This window comes from Dendrobates tinctorius, unplaced genomic scaffold, assembly GCF_039654945.1.
Source record: "Dendrobates tinctorius isolate UK_male_01 unplaced genomic scaffold, ASM3965494v1 ptg000075l, whole genome shotgun sequence".
In the NCBI taxonomy this organism is placed as follows: Eukaryota; Metazoa; Chordata; class Amphibia; order Anura; family Dendrobatidae; genus Dendrobates; species Dendrobates tinctorius.
The window spans coordinates 148,492-166,452 of record NW_027361743.1 but is presented as its reverse complement, the minus strand read 5'-3'; the positions used below and the strand labels follow the sequence as shown (position 1 = coordinate 166,452).

General features: G+C 46.7%; 1 protein-coding gene across 1 annotated transcript in view; it reads left to right on the top strand.

Moving 5' to 3' along the window:
• CFAP300 (cilia and flagella associated protein 300) overlaps positions 1–12,462 on the top strand; it is a 112,058-nt gene extending 99,596 nt beyond the window's left edge. Inside the window, exons 6-7 of the mRNA XM_073582934.1 lie at positions 9,426–9,492; positions 10,670–12,462. Coding sequence (XP_073439035.1) covers positions 9,426–9,492; positions 10,670–10,795 — 193 coding nt within the window. The 3' untranslated portion in view covers positions 10,796–12,462. The remainder of the gene's footprint in view (positions 1–9,425; positions 9,493–10,669) is intronic.
• The last annotated feature ends 5,499 nt before the right edge of the window (positions 12,463–17,961 follow it).

The following is a 17,961-nucleotide window of genomic DNA, read 5'->3' as shown; positions in this document are numbered from 1 at the left end:
AATTTCGGGTTTGGAGGATCCGCCACAGAAAAAAAGTTGCAAGATCCTTTTGGAAATCTTTGAGGATGGAAACGGACAGGAACTTTTGGCGGATCCGCAAAAAAAACGGATGCAACGGACGGCAATCCGTCACAATCCGCCAATAATGGAAGTCAATGGGGAAAAAAACGGATCCTCAAAAGAAAATTGCAGATCCGTTTTTTTCAAAACCTGGCGGATTGTAAAAAACTGAAGTGTGAAAGAGGCCTTAGGAGTACTTCTTCAAGGCGCCATGTAACAGACACAGCTCTTGCTGATAAACAGAATTTAGTTAAGAACAGATGGACTGGAGTGTGAAGAGCGGATCAGACTACACCGGGTTTGTTTGTAGTCTGTTACCATGGAGATACATATTTTTTTTGCACAGGAGCTATTATTTAAAATTAAAACAGTTGTAACATTCTTTTTGGCAACTTGCCTGGAGTTCTGTAATTCCCTTAATTGGCCTTTGTGATCATTAAGCTAACATTTAGGCGGTTTAATCAATGTTCTTTTTTTTTCCGTAGCAGAAGCTAAGGTGTCTCATTTGTTCTTCCACATTCGCCTGCGTTTCACAGCGGTCTCACGTAACCTTTATTTCCCATAAAAGCCTTTTCTTGTGATCTGAGTGGCAGGGAAGTATTTTGAAGGGAAATGTTTTTCTAGGGATTGTTATTGGACTTTTCTCATTACTGGCGCACAAGTCGAGGTTGTTGAATGGTCTCTGCTGTCTGTACGGTTTGAATTCCACATGTGCAGCTCATTAGATTCATACGGGCACCCTCGTCTCCAGAGTGGTACTGACATGAACCCAACCGTGCTGTCAGGATGATTTACTCAGAAACTCTTGTAACAACAGCTTGTTAGTAATATTAACCACTAGGCCGGGGTAAAAACTATGCACTGTGTCCAGTTGCATGCATGGCCGCTATCTCTTTTTTTCCTTTTTTATGTAGAGTCACACTAAATATGGGAGAGTATACAAAAATCCAATCATAAAGGAACTGTTTAATGAAAAAATGACCTATAAATGCAAAGTGAATTCACAAATAAGTCGCATAAAGAGTTGGTGTGACCTCCCTTAGATTCAGCAGTTCTTCCAGATACATTTGGACACAGTTTTGAAGCAAATTGACATGGAAATTGTTCCAAACATCTTGGAGAACTAACCACTGATCTTGTGTGCCTGTAGGCTTGTGCAAATCCTCCTGTCTCTTCTTATAATCCCAGGCAGACTGGTTAATGTTAAGATCAGGAGTCTATGGGGCCATATTATCACTTCCAGACTTATAGGCCGTGCAGCGCTCCTCTGTTCTAGTCCTCTTTCTCTCTGAAGAGGAAGTTTGCATATTTAATTTTCCTGAGGAGCATTGCATGGCCTATAAGTCGCCTTAGACTGGCACATCTATCATGTCAATCTAATCTCCGCAAGGAGAGGCTTTACCCCGTAGATCCCTTATAGAAAGCCTCTCAAATAGCTAAATTCGATCTCTTGCTTTGCACTGAGGAGGGGAAACATTTCGAAACACGTGTCATGTGGTACCGCTTGTTAGAGGGTCAATATTGATTTTTAGGACTTTTACTTTCAATGGGTGGCCTATAAGTCTCCTTACACTGGTATGTCAGGCTTGTCACACTACACAAGAAGACTTCTAGATAACGTTTGTACACACACAAGTAATGTGTATGTGTAGAACAGGACGTAGGCGCTCTGCCTTGTGTCCCCTGCGAATATCGCATGTCACTGTCACCAGTTTTTTGCTACCTAATCTGAGAGCCACATAATGTAGAGATAGAGACCCTGATTCCAGTGATGTATCACTTACTGGGCCGCTCAAGGTAGTTTTAATAAAATCACAGTTTTAACAGCAGAAAATTATCACTAGAGGACTAGTGCACCTATCGCCCTGTAGTCCTCAATATTCATGATCTCTGTATACCCCGTGCCCCCCACTGATTGGCAGCTTTCTGTGTAAACTATCCACAGACACAAAGCTGCCAATCAGTGGTGTGGGCGTGGTTATACAGAGCTCAGCATTAGAGAACTGCTGGATCTGTAGCAGATAAAACAATGATTTTTTTATCAAAATGCAGCAAGCAGCTTAGTAAGTGACACATCTATGTCTCTACATCATGCTGCTCTCAGATGGGGTAGCAAAAACCTGGTGACCAATTACCTTTAATATTCTAATCTGAGGGGTGTTTGGGGCACCTCAGCGAGAAGTGGGCCTCATCCTCCACGGCCTCCTGGGGGCACTGCTGGCAGAGTCTGCTCTCTCGGGGCTTGTAGTTCTGTCGGTGCCGCCCGGTTTCGATGTATCCTGTCTTCCATATTTCGCCTTTTGTCAGGCTGGTTTTCGGTGATTTGTGTTGGGGTGCTTCGTTCTCCTGGGGCTTCCTGCTGTAGCAAGGCTCTTTATCTTCTCTTTCTCCTTCTCACTCTTTCTCTCTGTTTTTCTCTCGCGCTTTCTTTCTCTCTTTTTCTCTGTCCAGCGTTTAGCACTGGACACTGACCGTCCAACTGCTGACCGTGAGAACAGGGGACTTGCATTCCCCATTTTAATGATTTGGTGGTCACACGTGCACGCGGCTGCTCTCTTCATGGACACTTCAAGATATTAGAGCTATCTTCAGCAGACCTGGAGAGAATGAATAGAGAGGCAATGCACATGTGCGCCCCCGCTCTAGGCAAGTGGGGAAGACAAGTCCCCATTTTGGCAGCAGTCAGTAGACATCTCAGCTGTTGACCCGCCACCAATCTATTATCCTGTGGGCAGGTGATGATGTGTTTTTACTAAAATATCACTTAAAGGGGGTAAAATGGCACACAAAATGACAAATTATTTTTGCCATGCAGACCTCATAGTGGAGGAGAAATAAATAAAATGTCTTGTACAGGAGAGTAAAATCTTCCAACAGTTCATTTATAGCAAGTGACCGTGTATATGGCAAGCATGCTGCTTAGGGAATTAGCCGCCTTTCAAACTTTGCCGCCTAGAGGCATTGGCCTGCTGTGTCCAAGGACCAGTGATGTGCTGTTTTTATGATCCTGTGGCCATGTTGGCCTACTAAAGATAATTAACCATGTGATGTTTGCTTGATGACTTTACACTTTCAACCTCAGGGAAATCAGGATCTCACACTATGTAGTGAAAATATGTATTTGTAAGATGTATGACCAGCAGTAAATTAGCATCTGTTCTAGGCTGCATCTCTTCACAAAGGTCATGGCATATGTTATCATGAGAAAACACAGCTTTCCTGGTTTCAGGGTCTCCGGCCCCAGGGTGCCTTCTTGACACACACACAGATTTGGAAACATTTCACACCTTCTGACTCCTTTGAAGGGAAATGCCAAATTGCAGCCTGACAATTTCTATCTGCTATGAGAAAGCAAGGTTACACAAAGAGTGTTTAGAGAAAAAATAATGTATTCCTTGGTAAAGTACAAATGGTCCAGTCACAAACCAGGAATTAGTACATTAACATGAAAGGCTGGTCCAGAAATCTGATCTCCAGGTTAAATCTATAAATTAGGCCTTTACCCATAGAAGGTTGTTCACAGACTGAGGGGCAACCAAGCTGATGTGATCCATTTCATATTTCTCCCCCTCCACCAGGGAACAGAATACCAGACTGCAAAGTTTAGATATTTCTGTAAGTTTTCTACCTTTTTGTTTTTATAACTGTTTTGCGTATTTGTATGTCACTTTTTATTTCCATATTTTTTATATCTTTTTATTGTAAGCACTATACCTTTCCTATTAAAGCTAAAATCTTTAATAAGTTTTAACCTTGTATGCTCTAAAGAATCCATAGCCTTGAAGTGTGTGATCCCGGTGATTGGCGTATACTCGTAGTAGTAGTATTTCTGGGACTTTCCGCTCGTGTGTGGTCTGTGTCGGGCTGTGATTTATGCTCCCATTGCAGCATAGGACAGAGGTTTGAATGCTGGACTGAGTGAGAGGAGATAGATTAACCCTTGTAGGCGCAACCCCAAGTCACGTGCTGAGAAGCGGGTACGTGACACACTCGTTGAGGGGTGAGTTTCCTCCAAAGTGTGGGGGTCCAGTCCATATGCACAATGATAGGCCACGACAAAAAGGAATTCACTGATATCAGTTAATTACTAAATGAGGAGAATCCTCCTGTCTCTGTCAGCTCGTACCTCAGGATTGTGGGGGGGATCTGTTGACGTCACAACTTTCCCCCTTGATAACAACTGATCAGTAGCGGCTTGAGAGGCAGGACCGGTATCAATCAAATGATCACCAATCCAGCTTATTTTCAAAAAGTGCTGTTGAGATGGAGCAGCCTCTCTACCATTTTTACTTTTCATGGATTTTGAGCTTAAATTTTTTGCCAATAGGTTTTATTTAAAATATTTTCCGAAATTGTCTCTGTGTTGCACTGTTTGTTGCTGTCTGTAGAATGAGTTAACCGATGATCAGTCAGTGAGCTCTTCTGACAGAACGTCTGTAACGCTTCTCTTTTTCTGAACTGCTTTGTGCTGATTTATGACCACAGGTCACACCAGAGTTCAGTTGAGCTTTGATGTGGTCAGAAATCAGCTGAGTTGAGAGCAAGAAAATGATCATTTAAAGATAGGCCAGTTTCGCACGTCTGTGTAAAGGGCCTGTCACACTAAGCGATATCGCTAGCAATATCGCTATAACTTGTGACGTTATAGCGATATTGCTAGCGATATCGCTGTGTCTGATACTTACCAGCGACCCGCTCCCCCGCTGGTTATCACTGATCGCGCGAGAACAGGCTGGACTGTTTCTCGTCGTCAGCTTCCTGCGGCGCTTCCTGCTGGGACGACGAGCGACGCGTGGAGCCGGGCGGGAGGACGCAGGATCGCCTGGTGTGACAGGTAAGGCCTCTTTCACACTTCAGTTTTTAGTGTCAGTTAAAATCCGTCCAAAAGGCGGAAAAGCGGATACGTTCCCAAGTGATGTGAACGGATGCCACAGGATCCGTTTTTTGACGGATCCGGAGAATTTTAAAGGAAGAGAGAGAGAGATATAGATAGATAGATTTTTTTCGGGCGCCAGAAAGGATTTCAGGGTTAATTTTCTCCCTGACTTCCTTTCTCCGGGCATGCGCAGTGGAAAATGCAGATCCTACAACAAAAAAAACGTTGTAGGGTCCGTCCAAGCATGCCGGCGGACGCAAAAAATTTGGCGGATCCGCAAAAAAACGGATCCAACGGATGCCCATCTGTCAAGATCCGCCAGTAATGCAACTCAATGGGGAAAAAACGGATCCGCCAAAAAAAATGACGGATCCGTTTTTTTAAAAAACTGGCGGATTTTGACTGATGGTCAAAAACGGAAGTGTGAAAGAGGCCTAAGTAGCGACCCCCGTCCCCAGCGGGTGAGATCTGCCTGTGTGGCAGCTCACTAGCGACCACTTAGCGATGTACCAGCGATCCTGACCGCGTCATATCGCTGGTCGGGATCGCTGGTACATCGCTAAGTGTGACAGTACCTTAACACCGACTACGCTTGTAGCACAAAACTTTGCCCAACTGTCGGATTGAGGGCAGAGCAGAGTCCTGCAGTACGCAGGTGCCGAGAAAGGTCATGGAGACTCTGCACACTGCAGTACTTTGCTCTGCCCTCAACAGGGCGGATCAGTACGCCTGCGCAGGAGCACGATGCCGGGGAGCGATGAAGCTACAGGAGGGCGGCATCGCAAGAAGATGGGAGGCGCCGGACCCGGACCTGCAACACCCATCAGACAGGACCGCTGCCCCGGGTGAGTATAATAAAAGTTATTTTTCTTATCTCTCAGGTTGGACCGGGGGCTTATCTACAGCATTATAGCTTTTAGCTCAGCCCCATATAAGGCAATGAAACCTTCTGAGCGATTGTCTGGCTGGCACCTGCCTCGCCCAACTCTCCCATATACAGGACTTTCTCTGCCGAGCGCTCCTCTGTTCTCTATGACAGAGCCACTATCAGACTCCTTTGCTGATGGCGAAGAATAGAAAGACATCTAATCTAACGTGTTTGGGGGCCTTAAGTGCTTTGTTCCATTACCGCCCCAACGCTGGTGAAATGGAGTATTGCAGAATGCCCTATAAAGACAATCTATTTTTGGAATGCATAGATGTGCCGTTTCCTCCAGAGAAGGGACTGCAACCAATAATGAATGACCCATCCTAATAGGAAGCACCCCTCTGTGTCCCTCTGTTATCTCAGAAGTTGCTAAAATGGTAATTGAAAATATATTTTTTTTTGTGCACCAAGCAGACCAGTTAATTACAAAGGGCAAAACGTACCGCTGATATTCCAGTTAGGAGTGCATGCTGGTGTTCTCAAGGTGGCCATATAGATTGTGGTTTGCCATAGACCCTTTTTGATCTGCTGCAATCCGCTGGTGACAATGAGCGATCTGAACCTCCTGGTTTGCAGATTCCTCCTGAAGCCTTTCCTAGAAGTGTAGCACACACAATGTGTACATCTCCTAGAGTTAGAAAACTGGTATCTGACATTCCCGCCTAAGGAGAAGCAGCCCCATGCAGAGCTGGGTCATCCGCCACATCTCCCTTCATAGTCCTGAGGATGGCTAACATGGCGTGGAGGGGGTGGAAACATCAATCACTTGTTATGTTTTTTTGAATCTTACAGTTGGAAGGGACCTCATGTCCCCCATGTCCAACCCCCCTGCTCAATGCAGGATTCTCTAAACCATCTCACACAGATGTCTGTCCAGCCTCTGTTTGAAGACTTCCATTGAAGGAGAACTCACCACCTCTCGTGGCAGCCTGTTCCACTCATTGATCACCCTCACTGTCAAAAAGGTTTTTCTAATATCTAATGTCTTCTCCCTTTCAGTTTCATTCCATTGCTTCTCGTGTTTCCATGTGAAAATGAGAATAAGGATGATCTCTCTACACTGTGACAGCCCTTTAGATATTTGTAGACAGCTAGTAAGTCTCCTCTTAGCCTTCTTTTTTGCAAGCTAAGCAATCGAAAATCCTTTAACTGTTCCTCGTTGGACATACTTTGCAGTCCGCTCACCATCCTGGTAGCTCTTCTCTGAACTTGCTCCAATTTTTCGATGTCTTTATTTAAAATGTAGTGCCCAGAACTAGACAGAGTATTCCAGATGAGGCCTGACCAAGCAGTAGAGGGAGATGTTAGTCTGGAACTCCTCCTTCCTGAATGCTCTTCATTTTCAGGACAATAATTGAAAAGCCACCCTGATGGGTGGGGGATCCCTTCTTTTTTTGATTGATGATTTAATATCTAAGATGAATTTTAGGATCCACTGGGTATCCGATCTCTCCTGGTGGCAGTGGTAGTGAGGGGAAAGAATTATGATGAGCTTTTCTAGATCAGTAATGGAGATCTGTTTGTGTCCATACAAATAAAAACTTAAGCCAGAACACCTGCTTGCTATCAGTCTTGGCTACCTTCAAAGGGATGCGTACTATTAAATGAAATTTTATTTAAACTTACTTTTAGTTTTTATATGTAACTGTAAAAGTAAAACTGCTTTAATTATTCTTGTTCTCACATTAGCGCACGCAATAGACTGCCATTTCCTGAACCTTTCAGGCGATCATTTCTTGGTTTTACTGTGTAGACTGGGATGTAATCGGCATCACTGCAGGATAGGAAATCCGATGAAACTCTACTGTGCTAATGATATCCCAGATAAGACAAGATAGTAACTCTACCTACAGATCAGGATTTGGCTGTCCTGCCAAAACCTAGTCTCTGGTGGAGGGACTGTGTGAAGGCCCCAATTCACTTAAGACTAAAGCCACCCCCCCATGCACTGTAGATACTATTGGCCAAGGGATAGTTATTATTATTATTATTTATTGTTATAGCACCATTTATTCCATGGCGCTTTTCATGTAAGGAGGGGTATACATAAAAACAAGTACAATAATGTTAAACAATACAAGTCATAACTGGTACAGGAGGAGAGAGGACCCTGCCCGCGAGGGCTCACAATCTACAAGGGATGGGTGAGAATACAGTGGGCGAGGGTAGAGCTGGTCATGCAGCGGTTTGGTCGATCGGTGGTTACTGCAGGTTATAGGCTTGTCGGAAGAGGTGGGTCTTCAGGCTCTTTTTGAAGGTTTCTATGGTAGGTGAGAGTCTGATATGTTGTGGTAGAGAGTTCCAGAGTAGGGGTGATGCGCGAGAGAAATCTTGTATGCGATTGTGGGAAGAGGAGATAAGAGGGGAGTAGAGAAGGAGATCTTGTGAGGATCGGAGGTTGCGTGCAGGAAAGTACCGGGAGACGAGGTCACAGATGTATGGAGGATACAGGTTGTGGATGGCTTTGTATGTCATGGTTAGGGTTTTGTACTGGAGTCTCTGGGTAATGGGGAGCCACTGAAGGGATTGACAGAGGGGAGAAGCTGGGGAATAGTGGGGGGACAGGTGGATTAGTCGGGCAGCAGAGTTTAGAATAGATTGGAGGGGCACGAGAGTGTTCGAGGGGAGGCCACAGAGCAGAAGGTTGCAGTAGTCAAGGCGAGAGATGATGAGGGCATGGACTAGGGTTTTTGCAGATTTTTGGTTGAGGAATGAAGTTAAACAGTTAATAGTTAAACAGATCTTTGGACCGGCAAATATATCCCCCCAATTCTCGTATACATGAACGCTCAGATGATTGAGCGCTCTTGTGCTCTCTATGAGAGGGCTGCTGTCAGACATCTCTGACATTCCGAAATCAGACTTGCTGGATCCCTTTGTCTCCTGATATCTATTGAGGGACAGTCGGGAGGCCCCATACATAGTACACTGTATCTGGACCTATCAATATTCGCAAATTCGGTCTTAACGTCTGCGAAAGCCACTGATACCGACGGATTCAGCCAACGGGCTAATGTGTATAGGACCTCCCGACTCTCAGCCGATAGATGATGTCAGGGGACAGATGATCCAGCATGGCCGACTTCAGACTACCTATCCTGCCTCCGCTAGAGATGTCTGACAGCGACTCTCTCGCAGAAAACAAAGGAGCGCTCATCAGTGCGAGTCTGGAGAGACGACTGTTGGCCTGCACGATCATCCGAACAACGTACATCCATCTAAAGTATTTGGGGGGCTTTAATTTATGAAACCTTTTATGACCATTAACTCCCATTTCTTGCAGCAGCCATAAAGCACACGTTCCAATCTGCACTGCCAATACATGAGTGATATATTGTCTTCAATATTGCCACCCAAGGAAAAGCCTAAAGATGATAAAATAAACCAGCATGGCCTTTAAAAAAAAATATTGCACATGATTTATTTTCTTGTTGCTTAGATTTATTTAGTGACTAAAACTAAGAAGTGAAGGGATCTTGGAAGTTACCAAGGCTGGAGAAGAATCATTCTTACAGCTATTGAGAGCTTGCACTGAATGTTTTGTTTTTATTTTCTTTGCAGTGTGCAAAAGGATCCCGAGACCAAGCAGATAGAGATCATATCTTCTGTCTTCAGCGTATCGGCCTATGTAAGTTCCCATTACTGCAGCAAATGACACGGCATGGCGATCTTGTGGCCTAACCATGGCTGTGAGTGGACAGTTAAAGGGAACCTCTCCCTGCCAGCAGGGCTGTGGAGTCAGAGTCGCAGGTTTGGCTTACCAACTCCACAGCCCTGCCTGCCAGTGTGATTCTATTTACCTGTGGGGTCCCGTGATGACACTTTGATATTATGGTCATAACATCCCCGTCCCACACACTGTAGATGTCAAATACAGCAGCGATTGCTCACTGAAAATGGACGAGGGACAGCGTGTCCCATTCGCATGCAACCCTCTGCTTTTCCAGATGCACAGAGTCATATTCAGTATCCCTATGGTTGGCGATGAGCTCTGTGTAACCCCACCCCCACCAGTGATTGGCAGCTTTCTGTGTACACTCTGCATGCGCAGAAAGTAGCCAATCAGTGGTAGGGGTGGAGACAGTTATACAGAGCTCAGCTTTCATAGTACTCGTAGATCTGCAGCAGAGAAAACAGGGATTGTATCAAAACAACAGTAAGCAGCCCAGTAAGTGACAGCTGAAATCGGGGTCTCTGCCCTTACATCATGCTGCTCTCAGATGGGATAGGAAAAACCTAGTGACAGATTCCTTTTAAGGCTCCCAAACGCATTAGACAGAACCCCCGAGTATCGACAGCCCCGGACTCTCTCTCAACAGATGGTGTCCAAACAAATAAGAGTGCGGCATGTCTGATTTCGGACTATCAATGATGGGAGATTCGGGAGAGAGCTACCCAACGAATGATTTGCCAAACCATTGTTCAGCCGACAGCCATCCAAAGTATATGGGGGCTTTAGCTAGGTTTGGATTTCCTTTCATTGGAGATGAGCAGCACCGTAGATGGACTTGTCAGCCATGTTTTCTGATACAGGAATGGGGGAAGATGGTTGTCCACAGAAGGCTTGGCAATGGCCAGCTGAGCTAGGGAGCCCTGTCTAATATATTGTGTCATTTATTGATGCAGTCTGCAACATCTTTGTCAGCTCGTAACTCCCGACAGTCCTGATAAATCCCCTCAGCTATGTAAAAAGAAAAGAGTGGACATGGGTAACGGAGAGTGACGTCTGCTTTGTGTTATTTCTAACCATCCCAGATGACACCAGTGATTTATACTTTCTTTGTGTTTTGTTTTCTTCCTTGCAGGATGAGAATGGATTATGCTATCCATCAGTCAGGCCTCATGAGCAGACATTTGCCTATCTGATTGTGGACCCGCTGAAGCGTCACGTGGTTGTGCTCTACCATTGTTTTGGTGGTGGAATCTTTTAAGGCACCAACAATTTTAGGCTCGACCGCAGTGATGTGTGCACAAATGTGATGTTTAAGTTGTGAAAGGGGTATTCTGGCTTTAGGGTATGCCGTCTCTTGCTGATCGCTGGTGGCCCAATTGCTACTTTCCTTACCAGTCACCAGAGTTAGGGCACAGTCAGAGAGCCGTATAACCGGACCAAGATCGCAACGCAATGCATGGACTGGCCGGCGGATCTCCTGACCTGAGCGTGACAGCTGCATAGAAATATAAGAAGCTGACCCACTCGGGTTGGGAAAGCCGCTGGCCAATCCGCCACTGCGTGCCTATCTCAGTCCACTTTACACATCCCCACTTCACTTGGTCACAAGGAACACCTATCTATTCACGGACACAACAACTTCTGACAAAGACTCCCAGATGGGTCGAAACGTCTCAACATCAGTCACATATGTTCATTTACCTATCACCACATTAAGCAGTTTCATGCACAAATAAAAATTTCTGCATCATAAAAATATTTTTCCAGTGAGAGCAGTTGATTCTCTTCAGGACAATTTATGCGGCCATCTGACTGTGCCCTAAGTATGTGCAATCACTTATTGATCACTGGGACCCCAAATGATCTGTAGAGCCTATAAGAATGAAGCAGAAGTCACTGTCTGGCAGTCCTTTAGAAAATGAATGGAGCGGAGATGAGCATAGTCGACTTCCTCTACATTCAGACAAGCTCGGCAAAGCCCTATCCTCAAGTTTAGTGGTGGTCTCTACTGTTAGATCCCCAGTGATCAGCAAGTTATCAGCTATTATATACAGCAGGTAAAATGAGTCACCAATTTTCTAAGTAAATATATTTCTAAGGGTGGTTTTACACTTACCATATTTTTGCGGGACGATTTTGCGACCCCAATGCATTTCTATGGGGCCGCAAAATCGTCCCGAAAAAATCAATGGTGTGCCGTACGACCGTGAGGGCCATATATACGTCTGTGAAAAAAATCAAGCTTGCTTGATATTTTTCATGGCGTACTACGGACACGGCGCCCATTTAAATCAACGGGGCCGCAAAAACTAACCGGAAGTTTGTTTTTGCGGCGCGCCGTCACTTCCGGTTTTACAGAACGCCGTTTTTTTTCTCCAGTACTATTTCATGTTCTGATTCTTCAAGTTTCTCCAGAGGTGAAGAGACAGCTACCGTATTTTCCAGCGTATAAGACGACTGGACGTATAAGACGACCCCCAACTTTTCCCTTTAAAATATAGAATTTGGGATATACTCGCCGTATAAGTCGGGGGTCTTCTTATACGCCGGGTGTCGTCTTATACGGCGTGTGCAGAGCTCTGCGGTCGATGACGAGGTGCCTCACTAGGATGGTGTAAGTGAATCAAGCCTGCCCTTGTATCCTATTACCTCCTTTCACCCGTCCGGCTCGCCCTTCTCTGCCTTTCAAATCTCGCGAGGATGGAAGTGTAGCGGCACATGCGCGCCTGCGCCGTATAAGACAACCCCCGAATTTTGAGAAGATTTTCAGGGGTTAAAAAGTCGTCTTATACGCCGGAAATTACGGTATGCCTAAACTGTGAGGTACAGGGCAAATTGTTGATGGGAGGTTCCTTCTTATTTGTAAGGTTGAATCCCTCCGCGTTGCACATACATAAGAAGCAGTCATCAGTATGATTTTGCGGTTTCCACCAGATCATAGGCACACCAAAGCGAAAGCTCTCTTTCTTCCCTTCAGACCCACTGTCTTGGTTCTACACAAACAGAACACACAGCAGGTGGAGCTCTCGACTGGTCCTGACCATCTAGTTTTACACCAAAGTAGGCATCGTACACTTTTCTAATGAAGTCCGTAATGTTCCTTCCATTGTTTCCATTGTTTCCTTCATTGTTTCCTTCACTACAAAACAACAACAACTGTAGTAATAGTGAATTAGGACATTATCTTGTAGCCATTTTTATCACATTGCTAGAAACAAAAGCTTTTAATTCACCACAACCACTAAATACTGACTGGAATCGTGGTAAGCGCGCCGCCACACTCTTATGAACCCTGTCTAAAAGAAAATCTGCCTTTGCTCCCCTTAGCAACCAATCACAGTGCTGTTTTCAGTTCTTATACTGCTGAGGTAGAAATGAAAGCTGTGCTCTGATTGGTAGCTACGGACACCACCACACCGTTATGAACTGTGACTAAAACAAAAATCTATACCAAATAGTAGAAAAGACAGCGCCTCAAACGTTGGTGGAAAAGAATTCACCTCCTGTGGCAAGGTTTCGATCCAAAGATCTTTCTCAATCTTTCATTGGATCGAAACGTTGCCACAGGAGGCAGAATAAAATGTGAATTCTTTTTCACCAACGTTTGAAGCGCTGTCTTTTCTACTATTTGGTGTGGACTTTTTTCCGGGATGAACTCCCTGGATGTGACGTGCGTCTTGATTAATGTCCTGTAGGACCCTGGCTATATGAGGTGCGGTTTAACTTATTATTTTTGACTAAAACAAAAATCTTTACTGCCCATAACAACCAATCACAGCGCAGCTTTCAGCTCTTATACTACTGAAGTAAAAGGAAAGCTATGCTATGATTGGATGCACATAGTCTTTGTCCACAGCAGCCAATCGCAGCACAGCGTTCATTAATTTCAGGCAAGGGAGCCACAGTATATATCGCCATGGCTCCTTCCCTTTAAGGGGCCGGGGATCTTACAGCATTTACTTTTTTACAACATTGCAAGTTTTATTTAAAGGGGATGTCTGATGAAAAGGACTGATGATAACTCGTAGATCTGTGGGGATCTGACTGCTGGTATCCTCCACAGATAACTCGTAGATCTGCGGGGATCTGACTTCTGGTACCCTCCACAGATGGAACGGGGCAATCTTGTTACAATGGAGTGTCAGTGCGCACGCTCGACCTCCGCTCCATCCATCCTCTATGGGCGGACGAGCCCGGCGCTTGGCTTCTTCCAGCGAGCGACAGTTGGGCAAACAATGACTCCATAGGCTTTTTCTTGCACCATACTTCAACCCCCTTGCCTGAAATTAATGAACGATGTGCTGCGATTGGCTGCTGTGGACAAAGACTATTATTTGTCAACCCTTACATTTCCCCTTATTTATTTCTGACTGTTGTTTTATTATTGTGTTTCTCATGTAATATAAAAAGAGACGTATGCTCCGCTGTTATATAGATGATCGTTTATTCTAGAAACTGTTATTGTTCCTTGTGTATTGCCTTCATAAAGCATCATCACCAAAATGTGTCATTTTGACTGTTGCCATAACCTTTTTTTTTTTCCTTCTACAACCAACATGGCCTCCGCAACAGTGACTGTGAGAGCTGTCATCCAGCTGTCCTGGTGCTAAATCTGTCTCAGTAGAACTGGGTAGTAATCCTAGTGGAAGCTGTAATACAGGCCCTGTTAGATAGATTTTATGGCGGAAAATCCGTTTCCTGTAAAGTGCAATAAATCTTACCAAATCTCATCTACACTGTGGAAAATATATGGGAGGAATATGTGCAGAAATTGTCAACCTTGTGGATTTTAAAGAATGACTGTTCGAACCAAGCACAGGCAATCGGTGCACCCTTGGTGTGGCCAAAGATTTTAGTGCACCTCCCCTCCTCTTGATTTCCATCTATTTATGCCCTTGTTTGGCTCTATAATGTCAAATCTTCCAATCAAAATAGAGGCCTGGTGGAGATGGATGGAAAAGAAGCAGGTGAGAAGGTATACTGAAATGTTTGGCCACACCAAGGTTGCACCAAGAGCCTGTGTTTGAACAGTCATTCTGTGCCAACAGTCCCTTTAAAGAGACATTCCTGTCTGATGGCTGAAACGAGAATAACGCTATCCAGGTGCCGACCCCTGGAGGTGGGTCTACGGGAACAGCCATGTGCCGTCCCCTAGAGGTGGGTCTATGGGAAAAGCCAGGTACAGACTCCTGGAGGTGGGTCTACAGGAACAGCCACGTGCCGTCCCCTGGAGGTGGTCTACGGAACAGCCAGGTGCCGACCCCTGGAGGTGGGTCTATGGGAACAGCCAGATGCCTACTCCTGGAGGTGGGTCTACGGGAACAGCCAGGTACCGACTCCTGGATGTGGGTCTACGCGAACAGCAACGTGCCGTCCCCTGGAGGTGGGTCTACGGGAAAAGCCAGGTACCGACTCCAGGAGGTGGGTCTATGGGAACAGCCACATGCCGTCCCCTGGAGGTGGGTCTACGAGAAAAGCCAGGTACCGACTCCTGGAGGTGGGTCTATGGGAACAGCCACGTGCTGTCCCCTGGAGGAGGGTCTACGGGAAAAGCCAGGTACCGACTCCTGGAGGTGGGTCTATGGGAACAGCCACGTGCCGTCCCCTGGAGGTGAGTCTACGGGAAAAGCCAGGTCCCGACTCCTGGAGGTGGGTCTATGGGAACAGCAATTTATATTGCAGATCAGCCAATGTTAATTTTATCCATTGAGTTTAATAAGGAAATCAGAGTCCGCAGCAAAGCTCATTACTTGGGGGGACAATTACAGTTTGCAGCAGTCACATGGGACAAGACGTCACTGAGGGAGGTAAGGGTATACACAAACTTGAAGCATCAGGAGTGACGACTTTTTTTTTTTTTTTACCCCATCCAGAGTGGCTTATCAGTAGACATATCTGCACAATTGTCATGCCGGCGTCGACTGCCATACCGGTGCCCCCGGTATTGTTTGCCTCATGCGTCTCCCATCCCTCTGCTTACTGCTCCCGGCGCCGCGCTGCTACTCCTGGATACCGTCCTGCTGCCCAGGGTTCCAGCGTGGGCTCTGTCCTTCCTGCTTCTACCCTGCTCTAGCTCCGGGCATGCGCCTTAGGCCGCGGGCGCACGCTCCCATCTCTTAACCCCTTCAGCACCGTACCGGAGGAGTGATTTCCAATCAGGAGCCGGCATGGGGTATATCGGGCGGCTCCTTCTTGGAGGCGCCTGATTATCGTGTGCCTTACTGTACAATACTCTGGCCCCGTCCTGTCGCTCTGTCACCGGTCACTCCTGACTCTGGTCGCTCCTGACTCTGGTCGCTCCTGACTCTGGTCGCTCCTGACTCTGGTCGCTCCTGACTCCGGTCGCTCCTGACTCCGGTCGCTCCTGACTCCGGTCGCTCCTGATTCCGGCCGCTCCTGATTCTCTGACTTGTCTCATCCGCACTTGAGCCGCCCCTCTTGGTATCTGCTGTCGCGGTATTCCTTATCGATTGGAAAGGGTTCGGTCCTGAGGAGAGGTCTTGGGAACCTCGAGAGAATGTTGATGCTCCCCACATTCTGAACAGATTCTTGACCAATCTCAGGAGGAGGAGACGTAAAGGAGGGGTACTGTCATGCCGGCTATCACGCCAGCATCGGCTGCTATGCCGGTGCCCGCTCCTGCTGCCTCATGCATCTCCCGGCCCTCTGCTTACTGCTCCCGGCGCCGCACTTCTACTCCTGCATCCCGTCCTGCCGCCCGGGGGATCCAGTGTGGGCTCTCTCCTCCTTCCTACTTCTGCCCTGCTCTACCTCCGGGCATGCGCCTTAGGCCGCGGGCGCGCGCTCCCATCTCTTAACCCCTTCAGCACCGTACTGGAGGAGTAATTTCCAATCGGGAGCCGGCACGGGGTATATCAGGCGGCTCCTCCTTCTTGGCGGCACCTGATTATCGTGTGCCTTCCTGTACGATACTCTGGCCCCATCCTGTCGCTCTGTCACCGGTCGCTCCTGACTCCGGTCGCTCCTGACTCCGGTCGCTCCTGACTCCGGTCGCTCCTGACTCCGGTCGCTCCTGACTCCGGTCGCGCCTGACTCCGGTCGCTCCTGACTCCGGTCGCTCCTGACTCCGGTCGCTCCTGACTCCGGTCGCGCCTGACTCCGGTCGCGCCTGACTCCGGTCGCGCCTGACTCCGGTCGCGCCTGACTCCGGTCGCTCCTGACTCCGGTCGCCCCTAACTCCGGTCGCTCCTGACTCTAGTCGCTCCTGATTACGGCCCTCCTGATTCTCTGACTTGTCTCATCCGCACTTGAGCCGCCCCTCTTGGTATCTGCTGTCGCGGTAGTCAACTCCTTCGGGCCTGCTCCTAACGGTCCCTGTATAGGGGTCGGCATCACCTGGCCAGCTCGCTCCAGGGACCTCGGTACCGCGACCCAGAGGGTCCACTCTTGCTACAGTTGTGGCCAAAAGTATTGACACCCCTGCTATTCTGTCAGATAATACTCAGTTTCTTCCTGAAAATGATTGCAAACACAAATTCTTTGGTATTATTATCTTCATTTAATTTGTCTTAAATGAAAAAACACAAAAGAGAATGAAGCAAAAAGCAAAACATTGATCTTTTCACAAAATCAGACAAAAGTATTGACACCCTCAGCCTAATACTTGGTTGCACAGCCTTTAGCCAAAATAACTGTGACCAACCGCTTCCGGTAACCATAAATGAGTTTCTTACAATGCTCTGCTGGAATTTTAGACCATTCTTTGGCAAACTGCTCCAGGTCCCTGATATTTGAAGGGTGCCTTCTCCAAACTGCCATTTTTAGACCTCTCCCCAGGTGTTCTATGGGATTCAGGTCTGGACTCATTGCTGGCCACCTTAGAAGTCTCCAGTGCTTTCTCTCAAACCATTTTCTAGTGCTTTTTGAAGTGTGTTATGGGTCATTGTCCTGCTGGAAGACCCATGACCTCTGAGGGAGACCCAGCTTTCTCACACTGGGCCCTACATTATGCTGCAAAATTTGTGGGTAGTCTTGAGACTTCTTAATGCCATGCACACGGTCAAGCAGTTCAGTGCCAGAGCCAGCAAAGCAACCCCAAAACATCAGGGAACCTCCGCCATGTTTGACTGTAGGGACCGTGTTCTTTTCTTTGAATGCCTCTTTTTTTCTCCTGTAAACTCTATGTTGATGCCTTTGCCCAAAAAGCTCTACTTTTGTCTCATCTGACCAGAGAACATTCTTCCAAAACGTTTTAGGCTTTTTCAGGTAAGTTTTAGCAAACTCCAGCCTGGTTTTTTTATGTCTCGGGGTAAGAAGTGGGGTCTTCCTGGGTCTCCTACCATACAGTCCCTTTTCAATCAGACGCCGACGGATAGTACGGGTTGACACTTTTGTACCCTCGGACTGCAGGGCAGCTTGAACTTGTTTGGATGTTAGTCGAGGTTCTTTATCCAACATCCGCAC